Source organism: Grus americana, chromosome 2, assembly GCF_028858705.1.
Source record: "Grus americana isolate bGruAme1 chromosome 2, bGruAme1.mat, whole genome shotgun sequence".
Classification (NCBI taxonomy): Eukaryota; Metazoa; Chordata; class Aves; order Gruiformes; family Gruidae; genus Grus; species Grus americana.
The window spans coordinates 141,705,934-141,725,460 of NC_072853.1; the positions used below are offsets into that span (position 1 = coordinate 141,705,934).

Here is a 19,527-nt window from a genome sequence, read left to right on the forward strand (position 1 = left end):
ATTACATTTTTCTGCATTCTCATATCACACTATTGCATTTTTCTCCTTCTTTCAGACTGTATTTTCTGCATTCTCATATCACACTATTGCATTTTTCTCCTTCTTTCAGCCTTTATTTTCTGCTTCTCATCCAGGAATGGTCCTAAGCCCACTGCCAAGATGAGATACGTTTACCATCCATAGAGTACACCCAGCTGTTATGAACAGGCTGCCTGAGCCCAAACTCTGGAAGAGGAGAGCTCAGAAATGCACGGCATCTTAGTGCAGGATGGACTGGAGGTCATGTCATAGCAGAGTGAGGACAATTTAGTAGGCAATCCAGGCTTGTCTCTTCCTCCAGCACAATATGAGTACTTTGCAATGTAGGAGAGTCTTCTACCACAGACGACATCTTTGTATCACAAAGAAAGTCTCTTTCTTCTCAGGCATTTGTGCTACTGCTCTGCCTGTATGTCTCCCAGACATCACCAGAGCCCTGTGCCACCATCACTATATCTGCAGGTATCTGTGTGTGTTGGCAAAATGCTTTTCCACATCATTCTATTGAAACAAACTCCTCCTCACTGTGCAAGCTCTGCCCAGTGGGCCTGTCTGGAGTAGGAGACCATGACAGGCATTTATCTATTGCTCTGCTGGAAAACAGAAGCAAACTGCCCCACTCTCTTCAAGGGCACCAGTGTCTACTTACAGGACTCCACTGAGACCACCATAGGTGCCTAATCTGTTTCAAAAGGGAAATTCGCGTACAACAAGACAACAATAAATGATTCAAATTGCCTGCCACGCTGGACTGACAGACACACAGTCCCTGTAGTGACCTGGCTCTCTTCACGGGCAACGGAGAGCAAGAGTCACACTGCCACTGCACTGGCACAAAGGGGCCTCACTCAAGTGTTGTAACTGATCCTGCCCTCTTCTTTGGAAAGCAGGATAATCTGACCAGACCATACGAAGTGTGATGGTTAAGCACTTACAAGAGGTGGTCGTACATCTCTCTCATCTATTTCTTTCCCTTCAGGGGCCACACTTCTGTTTTCATCTGTGTGGCAACCAGCATTGTAGACAGCTCCACTTCCCTGCCGACCATTTTCTCTAAGGAATGAAGAGGTGATTTTTATCCTTACCGTGTGAGCAGCAGCAGACAAGGGAGTTCTCTGAACTGGAGTGCGCCTGTGACTGCGATTATCCCACAACACAATTTGGCCAGAGTATGTTCCACCAACGACCAGGTTTGGGTGAAAGCGGGCAAAACAGACAGACATCACAGAGGACTGGAGTAAAACAGATAGAGAAGAAGAGAGGGGTTACATGGTCAGCCATCTTCAGTTCTCTCCTTAAGGAAGCATATTGTAATTAGCATTTTGCATTTTAGAAATCACTGCATGAGCTCTATTCATATTCCTTGCACACCAGTAATTCTGCTAAAGCCAATAGGACACATGCAAAGAGCTAATTTTGACCCTGTAATGTGTAGTTCCATTGGTCCTAGGGAAAATATGTACCATAGGATGAGTCTTACCATGATGCTAGAAACCTGAGATAACCTCTCCATGACAGTGATGGAAAAGTGCTTAATTTCATTTCCAAAAGTGAGAACTTCAAGTGACCAGATGCCAACCCAACAGAGGTTGGCATCCTGGCCCATGATTTCCCATCAGGGAGAGCTTTTCCTCTATTGCTCCTCTAGATTTTAACTCTCAAACAATTTAAGGTGAGTTTGTGAGAGACCCTGCAAAGTGCACCTCAAGGTGTGCTGCCTTGAGAGCATCAGCTGACAAGCCGCATCTCATTGTTGGATCAATGACTGATTTCTCTGCTATAGAGAGGTCCTCTTCTAATAGCAGAGGGAACCACACTTTCCTTTACGCTGTTTGAATTTTCCCTCATTTTAATTACAGCTGAGTTGCTTTTGTACATTTTCTTTAGCTGGGGAGACTGGTGTAACGGTTACCCTGGCTATCTGGTAGAGTGCCCCACAAGCCAGTATGGAGATGGGTATCTACCCCAACTACCGCCTTCCGGTCTCTTTAAAATTACGTACAATATCTGAAGACCTCAAGGGAACAGTCCTCAGACCCTTCAAGTGCCAACAAGCTACAGCCAAGAGCACCAAGCTGTAACTCCTTCAGGTCCTCCATCCTCTTTCTAAGGAATTATTTCGCATTTTTATATAATTGGCCCTGGATGTTATGTCTTTGTTTCATGCAAATTGGAAAGCGAAAGTTACAGCATTCATATAATTTCCTGAGAATTCACATACTAATACAGACAGTTTGCAAACAGAAGCAAATGTCATCTTTTTCATGGGCAGTTTTAGCCATGCTTACAAGCCACAGAGCAAGACTTGAACTGCTGTGGCAATTACAGTCACAAAGTTAAATTCACTCTTAGTGGTCGCACTCTTAAAAAATAATTTTCTGGCTGTTTTTAATGCGTTTTGGTAACAAATCTTTGTTATAGCTTAATGACTGGATATTTTGAAGTGGTGATGTTCCTATGTGTGAATCCATTTTACTCAGTGATAAAAGGTTAACTAAACTACCCTGTTTCAGTTGCATAAAAAGCATTGCAGACATTTAAACTTTGTTGAATCAGGAACATAGGAGCTGCCAAGCTGAACTAGACCCAATGTCTACCTAGCTGATGACCCTGTCTCTGGCAGGAATGGATGGAGTTGTAAAAACTTTGACGTGAGCAGATGTGTTGTCTTCTTTCCTTACTGCTTCTCATCCTTATTTCTAGTGGCTAGAGACTGGTTTGAACTCTTCCACCAGAGATTTAAAACCCCTTCTGGTAGGACTAGAATTAATTATGCTAACTCTTGATGTCTATAACAAGGTTAATAAGAATAAAGCAAAATGTGAAGTTTAAACAGTTTTTACAGAATTAATGTGGCTGCCCGATATCTATTGCTTAAAGCCAGATTATATGCTAAATTGACTTAGTAGACATACTTTTAGCATACAGCAGTATATTCAATACTGGTTTTTTGACCTAATAAGATTGCCAAGACAATGAAATAAGCTGGCGCTACCTTTTTTCTTCCTCATTCTCTCTGGATTCTTGTGGCTGTTCACTTGACATCTTTGATCCCTTCTCTTCTTGACTAAAGCTTTTGCATACGTTTCTCTGATGTTATACAGTCTAGTATCTAATGACTAGATGATTAGTATACATAATTGCCTATTTTAGTCCATAAGCGCTTGAGCATAATAATTACACTATGGTCAGTTGTAGTAACAAAAGGTAGTTTCCAAACACCATTTCCAAAGGACCTATTAGCTTTGCAGATAAGAAAACCCACCTCTGAGTAACAGGACTTCGGTACTGCTAAAAGGGGCTTAAAACTCAGCTACAATGCAGCTGCCATCCGGTTTCCACAGATCCCCCATACATTATAATTAAAACTACCCTACAGCACATGTTCTACATTTTATCTCTTTGTTTAATGGCTTCGTGAGTTGTTTTAATCAACCCCTCTCATTCCTTATAACTAAGCTGACAGATATTCTTACATGAAGTGAAATAGCCAGATGATTTTAAAATAGTACAGCTCCACCACTGTGTACACCCCGCAGCAGCTACAAGGCTCCACATGTATTTTAAGAAACCCCAATTCAAACAGTCATTCCACAACAAAGTTCTCAGTTTGTCCGAAACAAACTCGGGAGTCTCTGAAGCAGGGCAAAGAAGCCAACTGGACAGTGTATTTTTAAATGTTGTGTTTTCATGGTTAGTGTGTTTTTGAATTCAGAATCCCAGAATACAGTTCAATGGTCAGGATATAAACTGCTAAAGTATGTTTTTCATAAAGCTCAAAAATAACCTACAGACGTGACATGGACTTAAGGCCTCCGCGCTGCTTCCAGTTTTAGGTATTGCTCCAAAGTAACTCGCATTGTTCAACTGATGAAATGTTCACATCCTTTTAATTAAGTCAATATTATTTTTCTATCGAGGAAAACCTTCTGTCAAATATTAGAATTTAACAAGTCAAGGACTCCACTCCATAGCACTTAATAAAGTGATTATTTTCTTGAAGTTAATGGCGGTACTCAGATGAGTAAGGGCTGTAAGATCCAGCCCATTCATTTAACAACTTTAAAAGCATTCATTTCATAGCCTTAATGGGAGAGAGCGGCCCACAGGTCTCCAGTCTGTCTGAGCAGCTCTGTGCTGGAGGACAGCAGCAGAGACCATTCCCTGTTAAGCCTCTTCTGCCTCCAGGCTGCCTCTTGTTTGCCGATTCAAGCAGTCTTGCTCCTCTAAACCAGAGTTTTGCCACTGACTTCAAAGGGGGAGGAACAAGCGCACGGTCAGGTTTTAAAATAACAGCGGATCCCTCTTTGCACTTCTACCACACCTTTCTAGGGAAATCTCACAGCACTTTCCAATAACGACCGTAAAGCTTCCCAATTATTCAGTTTGGCATATTTTACCTGCTGTAGGTGCTTGGACAGAAGCAGCTAGTTTCATAGTACATGGCAACAGGGCAGTAAGAAATATAAGAGGCATCATGTCAGAAGGCAATTCCACAGGGAATTTAGTGTCCAGAGTATAAAAGTGGCATTTGGAATAGGAAGTTCCCAGCGTTATCTTTTTTATGGGTGCCACAGAGCATCTGTGTCTGCAAGTTGCTGAGACCTACAAGAACCAGGTAACTCTCGGTGTTTGGTCATTTCTCTGAATTGCTCTGTACGGCAAATCATTTCATTATTCACTTTAGCTTAATGGTCTGGTGTTTCCTCACTCTGTGCAAATACAGTCTACTGGATTTAGCTTTTTCTGTCTCTCCTTAGCTTTCTCAGCACCTCTGCGAAAGCACTTTTCGTACTTCTGACTTTGCAATCTTCCACCTAGATTTTCTACTCCTGTACCTTTGTGATGGCTTTCTTGTGGGTGCCATCACGCTGGTGCTGCTGCCTCACCCCCTGTGCATGCTCTGCCTGTCTGCGGAGGTGAGCAGCTCTCAAAGGGCCAGATGAGCGAGCCTGAATCAGCTCCAGGCAGGACCACTGCCCGGGCAAAAGGGAGAGCCAGGCCCAGGCTGGCAAACTGAGATTTTTGTCTGGCAAATGGGCGATCCCGCTCCCCACATGTGAAAGCTTCTGCTCCCAGCTGTTGCAAGAACAAAGAGAGGGCTGGGCTCAGAAACATCAGCGCTGCCCAGCCCTCAGAGAGGCCCACAGTCAAGGGGATGAGGGCAGCACCCCTGACCCCTGATTTGGCGGCTGTCAGCCCGTCCCATGCCGAAGGGAGAGAAGCACTACAGGGGTGAGGGGATGGCGGCTGCTCAGCCGCCTCTGCCTCCTCCCTCCCCGCTGATGCGCTCGACTCAAACAGGCCCCGAACCCTCTTCAAGTGGCTGGCAGAGCTGTTTTTTATTTTAGAAGCTTAATCTGGCCCAGATTTGGATTAATGATGGCATATCCCTTCAACCACAGATACACATGCTCGGGACAGACAGTCATTTAGATTCTCCCTACTGAGAAGCCTGACCTCAGTACCCACATCTGATGTCTGTAAGGCCCCAGAGACTCAGCTGTCTGTGCTCATGTCCGTAGATTCAGATGGCACTCTGCCCAGCCACCAGTTGAACAAGTTCACAAAGACCTGGGTGCTAAACAATAACGACTTTCAATAGGCAACGACTACTGCATTCGGCGAGACCTCTTCTGCAGGAAACCACCCCCGTAGGCAGCGCTGCCATACTGGTGCCATATGCCTACACTTGACACCAGATGGATCTCAAAACTTCGTCAGTGGGAAGAAGCGATCTGAGGAGTTCACAGGCATTTCTAGACTCCAAAACACCAGGTTATATTGCAGCAGGCACTCAGGAAACCCCTGGGTAGATGTTCACATGTGAAAAAGCACTACAGTCTGTGGCATGCTACTATAGGTCAGTCTGACACAGACAACAGCGGGCAATAAAATTAACTGTAGCTGAGATGAAGAAGCAGATCCTTTTCCACGCTGGAGGGAATTGGCTTAGAGGCACTGAGAGCAGAGGGACAAAGCTGTGGTACTGTCACTTGGCTAGAATCACAAAAAGGTGCCAAACTCATAGTCCTTTATGACTATGCTCCTCATGCTTGCCTTGCTCAACGCACTTATATGTGGCCCTGAACAGACAGAGAAGATATACCTCAACTGCAAAGGTGGATTAAAATCATCACCTAGAAACAAAAACAGCAACTGAGTTGCTAAATAAAGCCCCTTTTCCTGCCAGGCCAAAGACTGAGAATCAGCATGGAAAGTAGTGGTATCAGATCTGAACACTGGTTTGTCTGGTTTAGTGCCCAATTACATTCTTTTTGCACCACAAAAGAAGGTGTGAGATACCTTGAAAGAGGCAATTCTAGGGTGACTTTGCCCTGGCTAATGAGATACCTGGATTTGTACACTGAAATAGAGACTATGTTCCTTCCAAAAGTCTTGCTTATTTTTAGTATCAGCTATTATGAATCTGGATATTTCTGTATTTCACATAAATGTCTAAGTATAATTAATAGTAATAAGCAAATGGCAAGAGAGGATAGCAACAGAATTACAACTGTTTTCCCCAATTAAATTTGAAAAGGTACCTAAAAGATGATTTATGTGTACAGAAACCTTTACCAAAGAGGTTAACTCTTAATTCTAAAAGCTTTAAATGCCAAGACTTCCGTATTGCTCCCCCCAACTCTCTTCCTATTCAACTACAAAATAGCATCTGAAGGATTTTGTACTAGAGATTATTTGTGGCACCATACAAAATTCGTCTTCTACTAAAAATAAAATAAAAGCAGTTGACATCCTTCACGTATTTAAAAAAATAAATGAAACCAAACAAACACTTCTTCAAACCAAATGTCAGAATCCTGTTTAATTAAAAAAAGGAAGTTTATACTTGGTTATGGTGTGTGTCGACATCTATCCCTTTGATTTACAAGAGTATGGACTGGAAAGAACAGATTGCTTTATTCAAGAGAAAGAAAGGAGGGAGGGGGCCCCAGTGTGACAGGAAAGAGTGTAGGCTGTATTAACTTCAGTGCTTGTTAAAACATGAAGGATTAATGGCAGAAAGGGAGGGAAGAATTGTGAATGTCTCCAGTTTAGGATCTTCAAAAATGTTTGGGGATTCTAAGAATGTCTCACTCGACCACATGAAAGCTGCACAGAGAGACTCAGCCACACGACTGCTCTAAATCCAAAGCTGGTATTGCTCCACTTATACCATCAAACCAATGGAGCTGAAATGTAGCCACAAATTAAATTTATTTTTATTGAAAAAGTACTAAGTCCTTAAAAAGAAGGAAAAGAGTATGTCAGGAAACGCAGCTCTTTCTTAGCTGAGTTTACAGGGTAGGTAACTCTGACATCTAACCTCAGCGCTGACATCTGAGCATTGCAGCAGAAGCAGAGCGCTCTGCCCAAGTCTGCAGAAAGGCAATATCCAACCTCATGCCTTCATTGTAAGCAGGGCAGAAAGCTTTCTGCTTTCATCGCTGTAACTGCAGGTTCAGTCCGTGTAACTATGAGAAAAAAAATAATTAGAATAAAGCCCACAAGCTGCCTTGCCAAAAGGCAATCTGCACTTCAGCCCTTTTGGAAGGTGCGTTTGGTAATATTATTCATTTGGTGGTGTTGTGATGATTCAGAAAAGCAGCAAAACTGTTTGCTGTATTGCAAAAGCAGATAAACATGATAATTCTCAAATGCGATATGGGGACATCCTGCTTGCCTTTATCCCTGACTGCAACAACAAACCAATTTGGTAACCCTGAATTACGGCAGACAACATGCAAGCCTAAGAATACAGTCTGTGCTGAATATTGTACTTTGTTTGTTAGACTGCGGATAAGAGAATTAAAGCCTGAAGAAATAAGGAGCAATTTCATAACAAGAGCACATCAAAATCAAATTTTCTTTCCACCCAACTGCTTACATGCTAAGTACCCAAATTCATCTGTTTTCTCTAATTAAGACCTGGCTGCTTATCAGACTGTCAAATCCTTAAGGTCCATGTGCCTGTGTCATGGAGAAGCAAGCATCTCCTTGGTTTGTCTGTTTTATTTAGGTCATGACATTCTAACAGTTATACGAGAGCACTCTTAATTGTTTTGATTAAGTTATTCATAAACTTGAAGTGATGGGTCTGCACTGCCCTTGCAGACCTGGAGCCTTAGGGCATGTGTCTGTGGGTGGAGCGCAGAGACCTTCTGCCGTCCCCGCTCATACCACAGGCTGGCCAGAATTTGGAGCAGATGATAGGTATCAGCTTGACCACGGAGCTCTGGCACTCTGCATGCAACAGGGCTCACTAGTTTCAGCACAGTATTAGCCAAAGGCTTCTGGACCAGAGCTGCCAGCTCAGGGCAGGGGAAATGGTGTCACCACCTGCCACCACTCATAACTACAGCTACAAGTTCTTTGGGACAGAGACTGCTTTGTTACGGTGGGTTTGTAACAAATTTCTTTCAAAGGCATCTCGGTCTGGTGAAGGTCTCTAGAATTGACCAAATAATAACATTATATGAAAAATTTTCTTGGTGCAGTGGTCAGAAATGCCATTAGGTAAGAGGCAGTTCTTAAACTGAAGAGTGTTCAGTTGCTTTCTGAAAACAGGGGGCTGGTGGCAGAATGTCCCTATCAACTATGAGAAATCCTGTAGAAATCAGTCATCACCTACACGGGACATGACAAAACAGAAGTTGTCTGGTGTGTTTCTACTGGCACGCTTGATTCTGTTAACTAGTGGTTGCTGTTTTCACACAGAGGGAAATTCTAAGAGATTTTAGAAGTTAAAATCTTTGGTGAATTGCAGCCTGAATAATTTTCTAGTGATGACGCCTCCTTAACATTCTGCACACATTTACATTTAGTCACTTTGACTTCTGTTTTAAAAAAGCATCTCAAACACAAAAGATGTCTATCCACGCACAAGCTGGTTGGTAAGACAAAGGTATTTAAGTGCTGCAAAATGTACTTGCAAATCCCATTGCCTGCCCTTCTCTTCATCATTAGTCACCTAACCACATCTGTAAATCTAGCTCAAAAACATTGGAACATAAATTAATGTCTTAATTTGTCTGCCAGCAGCCAAAATTCAGATTCAGCAGCAAACAATTCTCAACTGTATTTCATTGATAATTCAGGGCAAGATGCGAGTCTTCTATTTTCAGCTTGCACACTGTTTGCCATGGAGACTGTATACAGTTTTCCTTTCAATAGCAAGTAATATCAGATTGCAATGGTTACCTCTCTTTTTTTTTTTGTCTTTGTCAGAAAATGACTTATTGGACTGGACTTCTAATATTAAAAGGTAGTTTAACAGAGATAGCTACCCCAAATAAAGAACCTCAACCAAACCACAACCTCCATCTTGTGCTAGTGTGACCACCCTCCCGTGGAAGGGCCATGCAATCTGCATGTTAGCTGAGTTGTGTTTGGGTTTCATCTGGGCTCAGAAAATCAGTAAGATAAGTTACAATGAATGGTCTGCTGCAATTCATGAAGGGACAATAACTGAAGAGAAACAAAAGATTTTACATTCAGCTTTTCAGCTCCGTTGAAATGCTTAATTCTCCATTCCTTACAGACTCTAAAGAAATATGCTTAAGGACACGGTCTTGGCAGAATTTTAGGGACCGTTTAACTAAGACACCAACAATTGCTGCAGCAACTACCCCTAACACTATGCACTAAGTCTTAAAAACTATACCCTATGCATAATCCACTATGTATATATTAAATCTACTGTAAATACATGCTGATAATATAATAAGGAATGGAGACTGATGCTTCCCTAATCCTTTTTCTTTCTCTTTAGCAGTCATTCTGGTGAGCAGGGCAGAGCTTGCAGCATTCAGTGCCTGAAGGTCCTGAAAGAGGCAGAGCATTTAGTATAGGACAAGTTTGCAAAAGCCGTATCTGTCTGCATAGCCTTAAAGCACTGTTTACATGTCCATGCATTATTATTCACACATGTGGATGGCAGAATAGAGATAACAAGATTAGAGTTCATAGTGGAAAAAAAGAGAAAGAGTTCAGTTTAGCCTGTTTTGGTCAATATATTCACCATCATATCTCTCCATTCCTGCGGAGGTTTTTGGGGGTGGAGTATTTTAAGCACTGCAAAATGAAATACAGATCTTGAGAAGCACATACTCAAAACATCACACAAACCAAAGCCCTCTCTAAGTGTTGCAGATAGGCAACTCCAGGCAAAAGCATCTATGAAGGTGAAGCCACTTCCATCTAGCAAATGCTGGGGGAACCTGGCTGGGAGGGACAAGTCCAGGAGTTCTGGTCACTTTTCCTGAATTACTTATGCACATTCTCTGATATTATCTAATATAAACCACAGATATAGTTTTAGCAGCTCAGCTTCATGCTCACAAAGTGCCCCAGCCATTGGTCTAAGGACTTAAGCTTCTTGTTGCTGCAACCTGTTCTCCAGGCAGAGACTGCTTTCTGACGGAATCATGAGCTGGCCTCATGAGCAAGACTCAAGAGTTCCTAGCCAGCGTGGTCCCTGTCTAGCACTATGCAAAAGCAGAAGAGATTCCCCAGAGACTGAGGTATGGGCTAGGCTTGCCTCGCATCCTGGTGCCCTGGACTCTTCACAGAGAAAGCAAACCAGATGATCACTTGATGGCAAGTTCTGGAAATATCAGAGTTGGGCTTTACAGAGCATATAGAAATAGCAAATTCCAGACTCAGAATAGAAACACGAGTTGTTCTTGAGCTGTGGTGGTAGCTTTCTATGGCAGCAGTTCCCCAAACCACACATTTGATCAATCAAACTATGCAAAGCCACAGATGAATTAGAAGCCAGTGCAGATGCTGCAAGAACAATTATCTACAGCTCAGCCTGTGAAGTTGGGCATAGTAGTCACAGCCGCTTATAAGGGAATTGCAGATAAATCTCAAGTGTAGCACTTAGTCCAAACCCCCACAATAAATGCACAGGCCATGAGAACCCAAGCATGGTAAGAAGATTGAACATGTCAGACCAAGAACACTTTAAGGCCCCAGCTGAGGAAAGAACTTATCTATATACGTAAGTCCATCTTTTCTCAGAAGTCCATGAACTTAATTGTAGGTAATTCTTCTAAGTTCCCCATGACTTCAATGACTCAGAAGCCCACTCACAGCCAAACAAATTGGTAAGTGCATTCCTAAACAGGCAATTTCTTGATTCAGGACTTCTGAGAGCCAGTGACCTTCCTTCAAGGAGGAAGGAAGGATGCCCTAATGTTCAGCTGGTCCCATGAAGACTGCAGAATTAGAGACAGTAACAGCTCAGCTGAGTTCTGTGTAAGCTCAGAGACAGGGAAGGGGAAAGGAGCATGAAGTGTCACAGACTCACTGAATTGCCAAGGTTGGAAGGCACCTCTGGAGATTATCTGGCCCAACCCCTTGCTCAGACCAGGATCAGCTGGAGCAGATTGCTCATGACTGTGTCCAGTTGAGTTTTGAGTATCTCCATGGATGGAGACCCCATGACCTCTCAGGGCAACCTTTGTCAGTACTCAGTCACCCTCATAGTAAAAGAATTTTTTTCTCATGTTTAAATGCAATTTCCTGTATTTCAGTTTGTGTCCATTGCCTCTTGTACTGTCACTGGGTGCCACTGAGAAGAGCCTGGCTCCATCCTCTTTACTCCCCCATCAGGTACTTACACACATTGATAAGATCCCCCGAGCCTTCTCTTCTCCAGGCTAAGCAGTCCCAGCTCTCTCAGCCTCTCCTCACATGAGAGATGATCTAGTCCCTAAATGATCTTAGAGGCCCATTGCTGGGCTCACTCCAATATGTCCAAGTCTCTCTTGCACTGGGGAGCCCAGAACGGAATGAATCTCTGGGCTCTGGACCCCTCTTAACTTGTCAAGGACCCTACAAGTCTTTGACTGAGACTGAATGGAGTTCCGCCTGATCCTGGAGAGAGGTCACTCGATTTTCCAGTTTAAGGCTATGAGGTGACCTCAGCAGGAAGTCCCACAGGAGCAAAGGGACAACAGTGTATCTTATTTTACTTGTTTCTAAGCAATTGACATTCTGTACTCTGTAGTCTGTGTCACTTGGGCAAACTTCTATCAGTTCAGTGTCAAAATAATTACAGTAATCTTTTCTTATCTTTTTGATTTAATTGTAGCTTCTAGTGAAGACTGACAGGCTATTATATTTGCCCAAATCCATCACTTTCACTGATGTATCATTTATAAGTAGTGTCACTACATAATTGGAAATCATTGAAAATTAATTAAACATTGCACATAGATATGACGATTGAGAGGCTGAGGCGCACAGATAAACAGATATCTATTGGAAATGCAGAAGATGCCACAGGCAAGTCTGTATTTAAGAACGAGGTAGGGAACATGAGTTGCCTTCGCACTGTTCATGTCTCCTGCAGTAAATTACACATTCTGATATGAGTAGCCTGGCTCTGCACCCATAGAGCATCAGGGAGCAGCTACGGCCAGGCAGGGATAGATGACTACTTCCCATTATAGACCCAATTTTTAATCCCCCTTTATCCAAACAAACCCTAGTTTCCTGAAATTTCACATCCCACTTTCCTCACCTGCAAGGTTCTACTGTTTTTTGCCATGAGTAGTCTTGTAGAGGAGGAAGGAAGGAGATAAGTGTTTTTCTAGTCTCAGGGTCAAAGTCTTGGTTACAATAAATCAGCATAGTTATGCCAGCTTATGTTTGCTCACTCCTGGAGTAACAGAGAACCCCATCTTGCTCAAAACCAGCTCACCTGGGTCATCAACTCTCACCAGTGACAAAGCATTTTATAATGCATCACTTTCCTGCCAGGAAGAATGGATTTACCCCAGACAGCTCATGGCAAACAGCAATTCTGCACAACTCCTGTACATTATTAACTCAGTCCGAATTGAGCTCTGTTTATTTACAGATGTAAACATGAGATAGCAAATGCTAAGTGTGTTCTTCTCCACACAAAATGACTGGTGATTCAGTGTATGTTCATGAACAATATGGAACTGAAGTGGAATTGATATTTATCTTGGCTACAAGGTACTAAACGTAGTTATAAGAGCAATCAAAATGAATTAATCATAGATCCTAATGCACCCTGGCACATTTTGTTGTAGAGATAATGAAAACACTCTGATCTCTCCAATATGACAAGTTTTTAAAAGCATATTGCTTCTTGCGTGTAGGACATTTGCTTGTCATCTCATGCTAAAATAAATGTACTTTAGCTTTTCTTCTCTGATACTTTTCATGATAAAGACAATCCTGTTTTACTAAAATTTCACCAGAGAGATCTGCTTTGTGAAAGTTAGATCTATGGTATTTGTCATTGGTCGTATTCTGTTATTATGGTTATATAATGGGTCGTGAAATTTTTGCAAAGACACTATGAATGACTTCATACAGGCACTTATTACTAACAAAGGCTCACTTTTTGTAAACATCATTATAGTGACAGCAAATATGATCTCACTATGCAGAGTAGTGCTCGTACAATAAGAATTACTGGGCAGTCTCTGAGGGGGCTGATAGAGACTCCCCTTTTTGCCACTTTCCAGAAGACCCTCTGCCCCACGGGAAATGTCTTCCAAGGATAATGTCAGCATCTTAGCCATCAGCACGTGCTTCTGCTTTCCCTTTGTGGGAAGCAGGGAGTGTTCATCATCATTAAATCAATGTTGCCCATATACAAAAGTTCTTTTCAGGGAAGTGCTTGTCAGTCATCTAGCCGTGGGGGGCAGAGGGTGGAAAACTGTTGATTTTAGACCTAAGGCAGAGGACAGTTGTATCCCAGCCGGTAATGATGGATTCCTTGGTTTCTGGGGCCTTTTACAGCACTTAGAAGAGTAACTGTTTTATATTTTGTGCCAGGTAACACAGAAAGAGGCTTCACTCCTCCCACAGAGCTCCCACAGAGACAAAAATCATGAGGTGAAATAATTTTCTTGAATTTGGACCAAATGTCCTCTCCATTGCAAGTAGCTTGCACTGAGAACAGTTACATAACCCAAACAGAAAAGTCATGCCTATGGCTGTTTATCCATCATTTGCAGTGCAGCTAGGGAATTGCATGGTATTTTATATCCTTTATGCAAAAAAATTCTGTGGAAGGATCCCAGTGACTTACTGATTTCACATCTGATCCTCCATTTCTTGTTCACCCAAAACCCTTTTAGCACTGGGAGTTTCAGATATACAAGAAAAACTATAAAACGTAACGTTCACATCAACAAAGGAAAGTTATGCTCTTTTTTCCCTTCCTTCCTCCTTTTTTTCTTAAAATGTTTTACACTAGGTCATGTTGAAATGTAACCAAATCAACAACTACTAACCTGTAAAACACCCTCAGCAACAACTGCAGGATTTGATGATTTTTTTTCTCTGTGATTTTGGGATAGTGTGACAAATTTGCATTTTTTATCAACAGAGTTTTTAAAAATTCTGAGTCGAATGAATAATGTCATGTGTTTATAAGTATCAATAATCTAAGCCATCTGCAAAGGCATGGTTTTGCAAAGGCATCTCTTTCAGGACACTCTGTGGATTTTGTCACTGCTTGAGGTTTTGGCAAACCGTCAATATCACTATAATTTTCTCTTATGAAATATAGTTTTTGACTGAGATCTTTTATTTTTTTTTCCTTAGCTAGCTAAAGTTTAAAAATACTGCATGTCTAACTCTGCAAATTCGAAGGCTAGGTTTTCTCCAAATGGCATTATTTGCATATTGCATATTAGATGCCAGAAATTCAGAAAGGTACAATGCAAGATATCAGTGAAACAAAGAAACTTTAAAAAAAAAAAAGCCTGCCGTATTGAGTGGCCAACATATTCTTTATATTTGATCTGAAAGGAAGAATACATGAACTTTAAGGAGAGAAACAGGATATTTAAGTACAGATTCATTACAAATCACTATTTTAACACCTACAAAAAGCACAATGCTATTGCTAGTAGTGACAGCATATCATTTAAGCATATGATAATCTGCCCCCTCCAAAAAAGGCTTAGACGCAGGAACCGCCTAAAATTTTCAATCCAAGAAAAGCGAATTTTTTCACTTCCTAATTCTTTGATTCATAATTGAAATCTCAGTTTCAAATGAGGAAGATTATCTACGTTAAGCATTGCTCTAAGCAAAGGAGCATTCTGTTGCTAGCAGACTTTGTATGTATAAACACAGTCCTCAAGTAATTCAGAATGTTAATTACTAACAGGGAAACTGCACCCACCTTTTGTATTAGCAGTCATTTCACAGACTGACAGGATATGGCATACAATTTTGCTGTTATAGTGTACACATTGGCTTTGATGGGTGTGTTGCTCTTCAGGGTTCTGCACAAGATAGCAAGAGATCCGAGTCATCATGGAAAAAGCAGCTTTGCTAAAGGTTAGGAAAGGTACAGGTAAGCCCAAGGGAAGCCATACAACTCTGTGGATCCAATTGACATCCCTTCAGTCTCAATAATGATGCTTACTTTCTCTCCAGCCTTGCCTGGAAGAAGGTTTCCTTCTCCCACTTCTGCTAGAAAAAATTATGATTTGATTTTCTGTGGAAATAAAGCCATTTTAAAGAGATTTTGGGACTGAAAGGCTATATGGGAAACATGGCATACTTTTTCCTGAGCTGCAGATGCTAGCAGGTGCCACATTAACTGCTGTGGCATTTCAGCTGTAAAGCAGGACTTGAGGCTCACCTGGGGCATTTCATAGTGGCGATTTCAGGACTGTGTAAGACACTGTAGCACGCAAGACAGAATAAACATTTCCACATTTTCAGTGCCTTTCCTGTCCTCCCCCATTGACGCCTCTGAGTTCAGTAGCATCTGGGTGACAGGAGACTCTGCCTCTTGTTTATTTGGTCCTCTTTGCCCCCCTCTACAAATCTGCTGCAAGCAGCTCTCTCCTCTCACCTAAGACACTGAAAACTATTTTCAAAATACTACGTTCAGCCTTCAGATGTGTGGGTGCAACTTCTACTGACTCACACACAATGTCTCCACAAGTATTGGAGCACTAATTTTAGGCCAAATGATAGTTATTTTTAATCACCAAAGGCTAGAAGTTGTGTAAACTCCAGTAAGAGGAGCAAAAAAAAGATAGCTGCTATCAGCTGAGATCAGGAGGAATAATCTAAAACAAAAGCCTAAGAGACAAGACATGGGCTCTTGTTTACTGAAATCCTCCCAGCACAAACTGTGCTCTGCGTTTCTATGTTCCAGCCTGGACAAACACAAGAGGACAGAGGAAAAAAGTTTTAAAATAAGAATAGAATGAATATATCCTTCTATCACAAGCCACAGCTGAAACTGTTCTCCTCCCCCAGTAGCACAGTTAGAAATTTCCCCAAATTTTAATTCAAAATGGTGCCCCTATACATCTGCATGAATTATTGCAGTGTGCAAATGACCACGTAGTCACAACTGTAGTAACAACAAAGACTCCCGGAGAACAGGCACAGAAGAGCCCTCTCTACACAGCTCCACAAAAATCATCCTACCAACGATGCATAGCAGGAAATGAAACAGAAATGAAAACAAAACAACCGCCATATCTATGAAGATGTCCTTCCTGATTCATGTTACAACATTTTGGTATGTGCTACAGAAAGTCTGCCACAAATTTGGGTATTGGAGCATTCCCAGTATGGGAGCTGCCCCAGTATCTTCAAAGGCAGACATTCAGAGGTCCGCTTACCAGATAACTGCTACAAACCCAGGCAGAATCTGATTCATGTCCAGGATCATAGAATCACAGGACAATTCAGGTTGGAAAAGACCTCAGGAGATCTCTAGTCCAACCTCCTGTTCAAAGCAGGGCCAGCTGTGAGATTACATGAAGTTGCTCAGGGCTTCACCCAGCCTGACTTGAAAAGACAACGATGGAGTCTGCGCAATCTGTCTGGACAACCTGTTCCAATGCTTGACTGTCCCCGTGGGGAAAAGCCTTTTCCTTCCATGTAGTCTGAACTTCTCCTCTTCGATTGTCTCTTGTTCTCCCACCATGCACCAAGCCTCAGTGGTTACCCATCAAACCTATTTATCTTCTGTTGACCAGTTCTATTTTAACAAGATGACACTTTTTGATGAAAAAACTCCAAGGCTGGAGTTTCGGGGGGGGGGGGGGTTTGGTGGTTTTTGTTTTGTTTTGTTTTTAGAAAATTTGCCATGAGCTCAGAGCCATACATCTTCTCTGAGATTTGCAGCACTTTAAAGACTGACCACAGGTGCCCCCTGTCACTAGAAACTGAGGAACTGGACAAGTCAGCTCTGGGACTGGACATGCTGCTGGTTCTTTGGATTGATTTTACTTAGGAAATTCTGGGAAGCTTGGAGGGAGTTTAGGGGCTGTCATTTCTTTTGTGCTCTGAAGAGCTGAATCCTTACTTGAAACTTAGATAGCAGCAACAAAGTGAAGAAGCCTTTGTGGAAAAACACCAATATAATTATCAGATAAAATTTTCCTTATTTTTTAAGTATTCCAAGCACGCTTTCTTGACAATTAAACTTGTTGCAGTACTTCTTTTCTTTTAAAGTTCTGGAGGGACTGAGCTCTGGTCTGGCTTCCACAGTGAAGGAAACTCAAGGACAAGAGGAAAAGGAGGATATTAGTCATTTATGCTGTTACCTCAGACTGCTCCGCACACAAGCCTCATGGATTTGGGCGCTCAGCACCTTTAGAAGGCAAGCTACTGGAGCAAAAAGCACATCTGAAGGAATTTATGTTGATTTTGAAAGAGCAGACACCAACAAAGGAACCAAATCAGGAAAAAAAAAAGGCAACTCCAGCCAGTATCAGCCACTAAATATAGCCCTTCACTTACCTCAGTGCATCTAATTCTAAGATACGCATTTCTAACTCCATCCAGTCAGTTGAAAAGGGAAAGACCACACCAGAATAAGCAATGAAGAGTGGTCAAACACATAACTTAATGACAGTGTATAGAAGCCACTACAAAAAAGCTAGGGGAGAATGAAACATTTTGTGGTGCGGCTGAGCGGCTGATTTCTGTACCCAATCCACCAATATTTTCCAAGCATGGACAGCTTTTCTTGAAATTAAAATAGAAAACACAAGTCCCATATCCCACAAAAAACTGACAGTTTAGTAAAGAGATGGAAGCAACCAAGTAAATCTGACTGCATGGCATTTTAGGAAAAGGACAGAAATAGCTGCAGCTATTAAAAGTGATATACTGCTGAAATCTTTTTGTGATTATGGTAAAAGTCAATCTGAGTCCTTGAAAGAAGTCTTAAATGGTTACTGCTTCCTCAAATAAAAGCTACTTCGCATGTGCTCTCCTTCCTTAAAAAAACACTGAATGGAGTTACTTCTAAGTGTCAGATTTGTACTTCTCACTGCCCTTTTGAGACATTTGGAAAAGACATAGCTGAGAAAGAGGAAATTAATAGATCAGGAAATAATCTAAAATAAATCAAAATGCAGTCAATGTAGTATTTTTCGTTGTTGCTGCTATCATTAGATTGGGTGTAGGAAAGCAGAATTCATCAAACTTTCCAAACACAATGCAGAGTCCTCCCAATCAGAAAGTAACATTCAATTTGGTTTATTTGCACAAAACTAATACCTTTAGCTGTCTTCCCCCACCCCTCCTCTCCTGAAATGATGGACATTTGAAGCTGAGGTCCAGATACCTCAATGAACTTTAATTACCCCTCTTTAGTTCCAGAAGAAAGAAAACAGTTTGTAATATACTAAAGTCCCTTAGATCCACTGATTATTTCTTTTCCTTGAGTCTTCTGTCTCTGCAGATCAGCTCTAACCCAAAAGCTATGAGATCTGGTGTAAAAGCAGTGCTGTAGCCATGCTAACAGGCCCTGCTGAAAGGAAGGGTATAATAGCTCAGACTTCAACTAGCCAATTTATTGCAAAGACAGTCTGAGTTCTCATTTGCCTCACTCAACCAGATATGTCGGTACGAAGTTTCAGATACTTCTTCAGGTCACTTACTTTGGCTTAGAAAACTCAGGTCAGACCACCAGGAAACAGGAACAACGTCATGGGCATAGATGACCATGGGCATTGTATTACAAATAATCCTCATAATTAATGGGTAATGTAGATTTTTATTTGTTTGTTCAGTGAAAAAACACATTACGGAGATACAAGTGCTTTCTAAGAAAAAGAGTAAGACTGAGAAAGATCGTTGATGCTACTCTATCAATCAGTAGTACAGGAATGTTCACATACAAGGCCAGCCCCATGTATTGCATAAATCAATATAGGATTGAGCTCATGTTGAGTCATATCATCAATAACCGTGCCATACGATTTTCGTTTTTGTCACCCCCACCTAAACGCAGACCAACAGTAGCTGAGAGAAGCAGTGTGAACCACTGCTTAAAATTCTCCCACCAAACCGAGGAAGAGTCAATGTGATTTCCATGTCGTCGCTGGAATTCATTCCCTCTCTGGATACTGCCAAACCAACCCAACCAGGGATGACTCATCTGCAGGGCCTCATAAAGTACTTCTGAAAGGTTTGGGTTTTGCCTTTGGAATGCACTGGATT

The 19,527-nt window shown here is 41.8% G+C and overlaps 1 protein-coding gene across 3 annotated transcripts in view; it reads right to left on the reverse strand.

Moving 5' to 3' along the window:
- Positions 1-19,527, reverse strand: part of DYNC1I1 (dynein cytoplasmic 1 intermediate chain 1) — a 194,014-nt gene that overhangs the window by 49,625 nt on the left and 124,862 nt on the right. For all 3 annotated transcript variants that reach the window (XM_054815545.1, XM_054815546.1, XM_054815544.1), the window contains exon 11: positions 1,125-1,271. In XM_054815545.1, the coding sequence (XP_054671520.1) occupies positions 1,125-1,271 (147 nt within the window). The remainder of the gene's footprint in view (positions 1-1,124; positions 1,272-19,527) is intronic.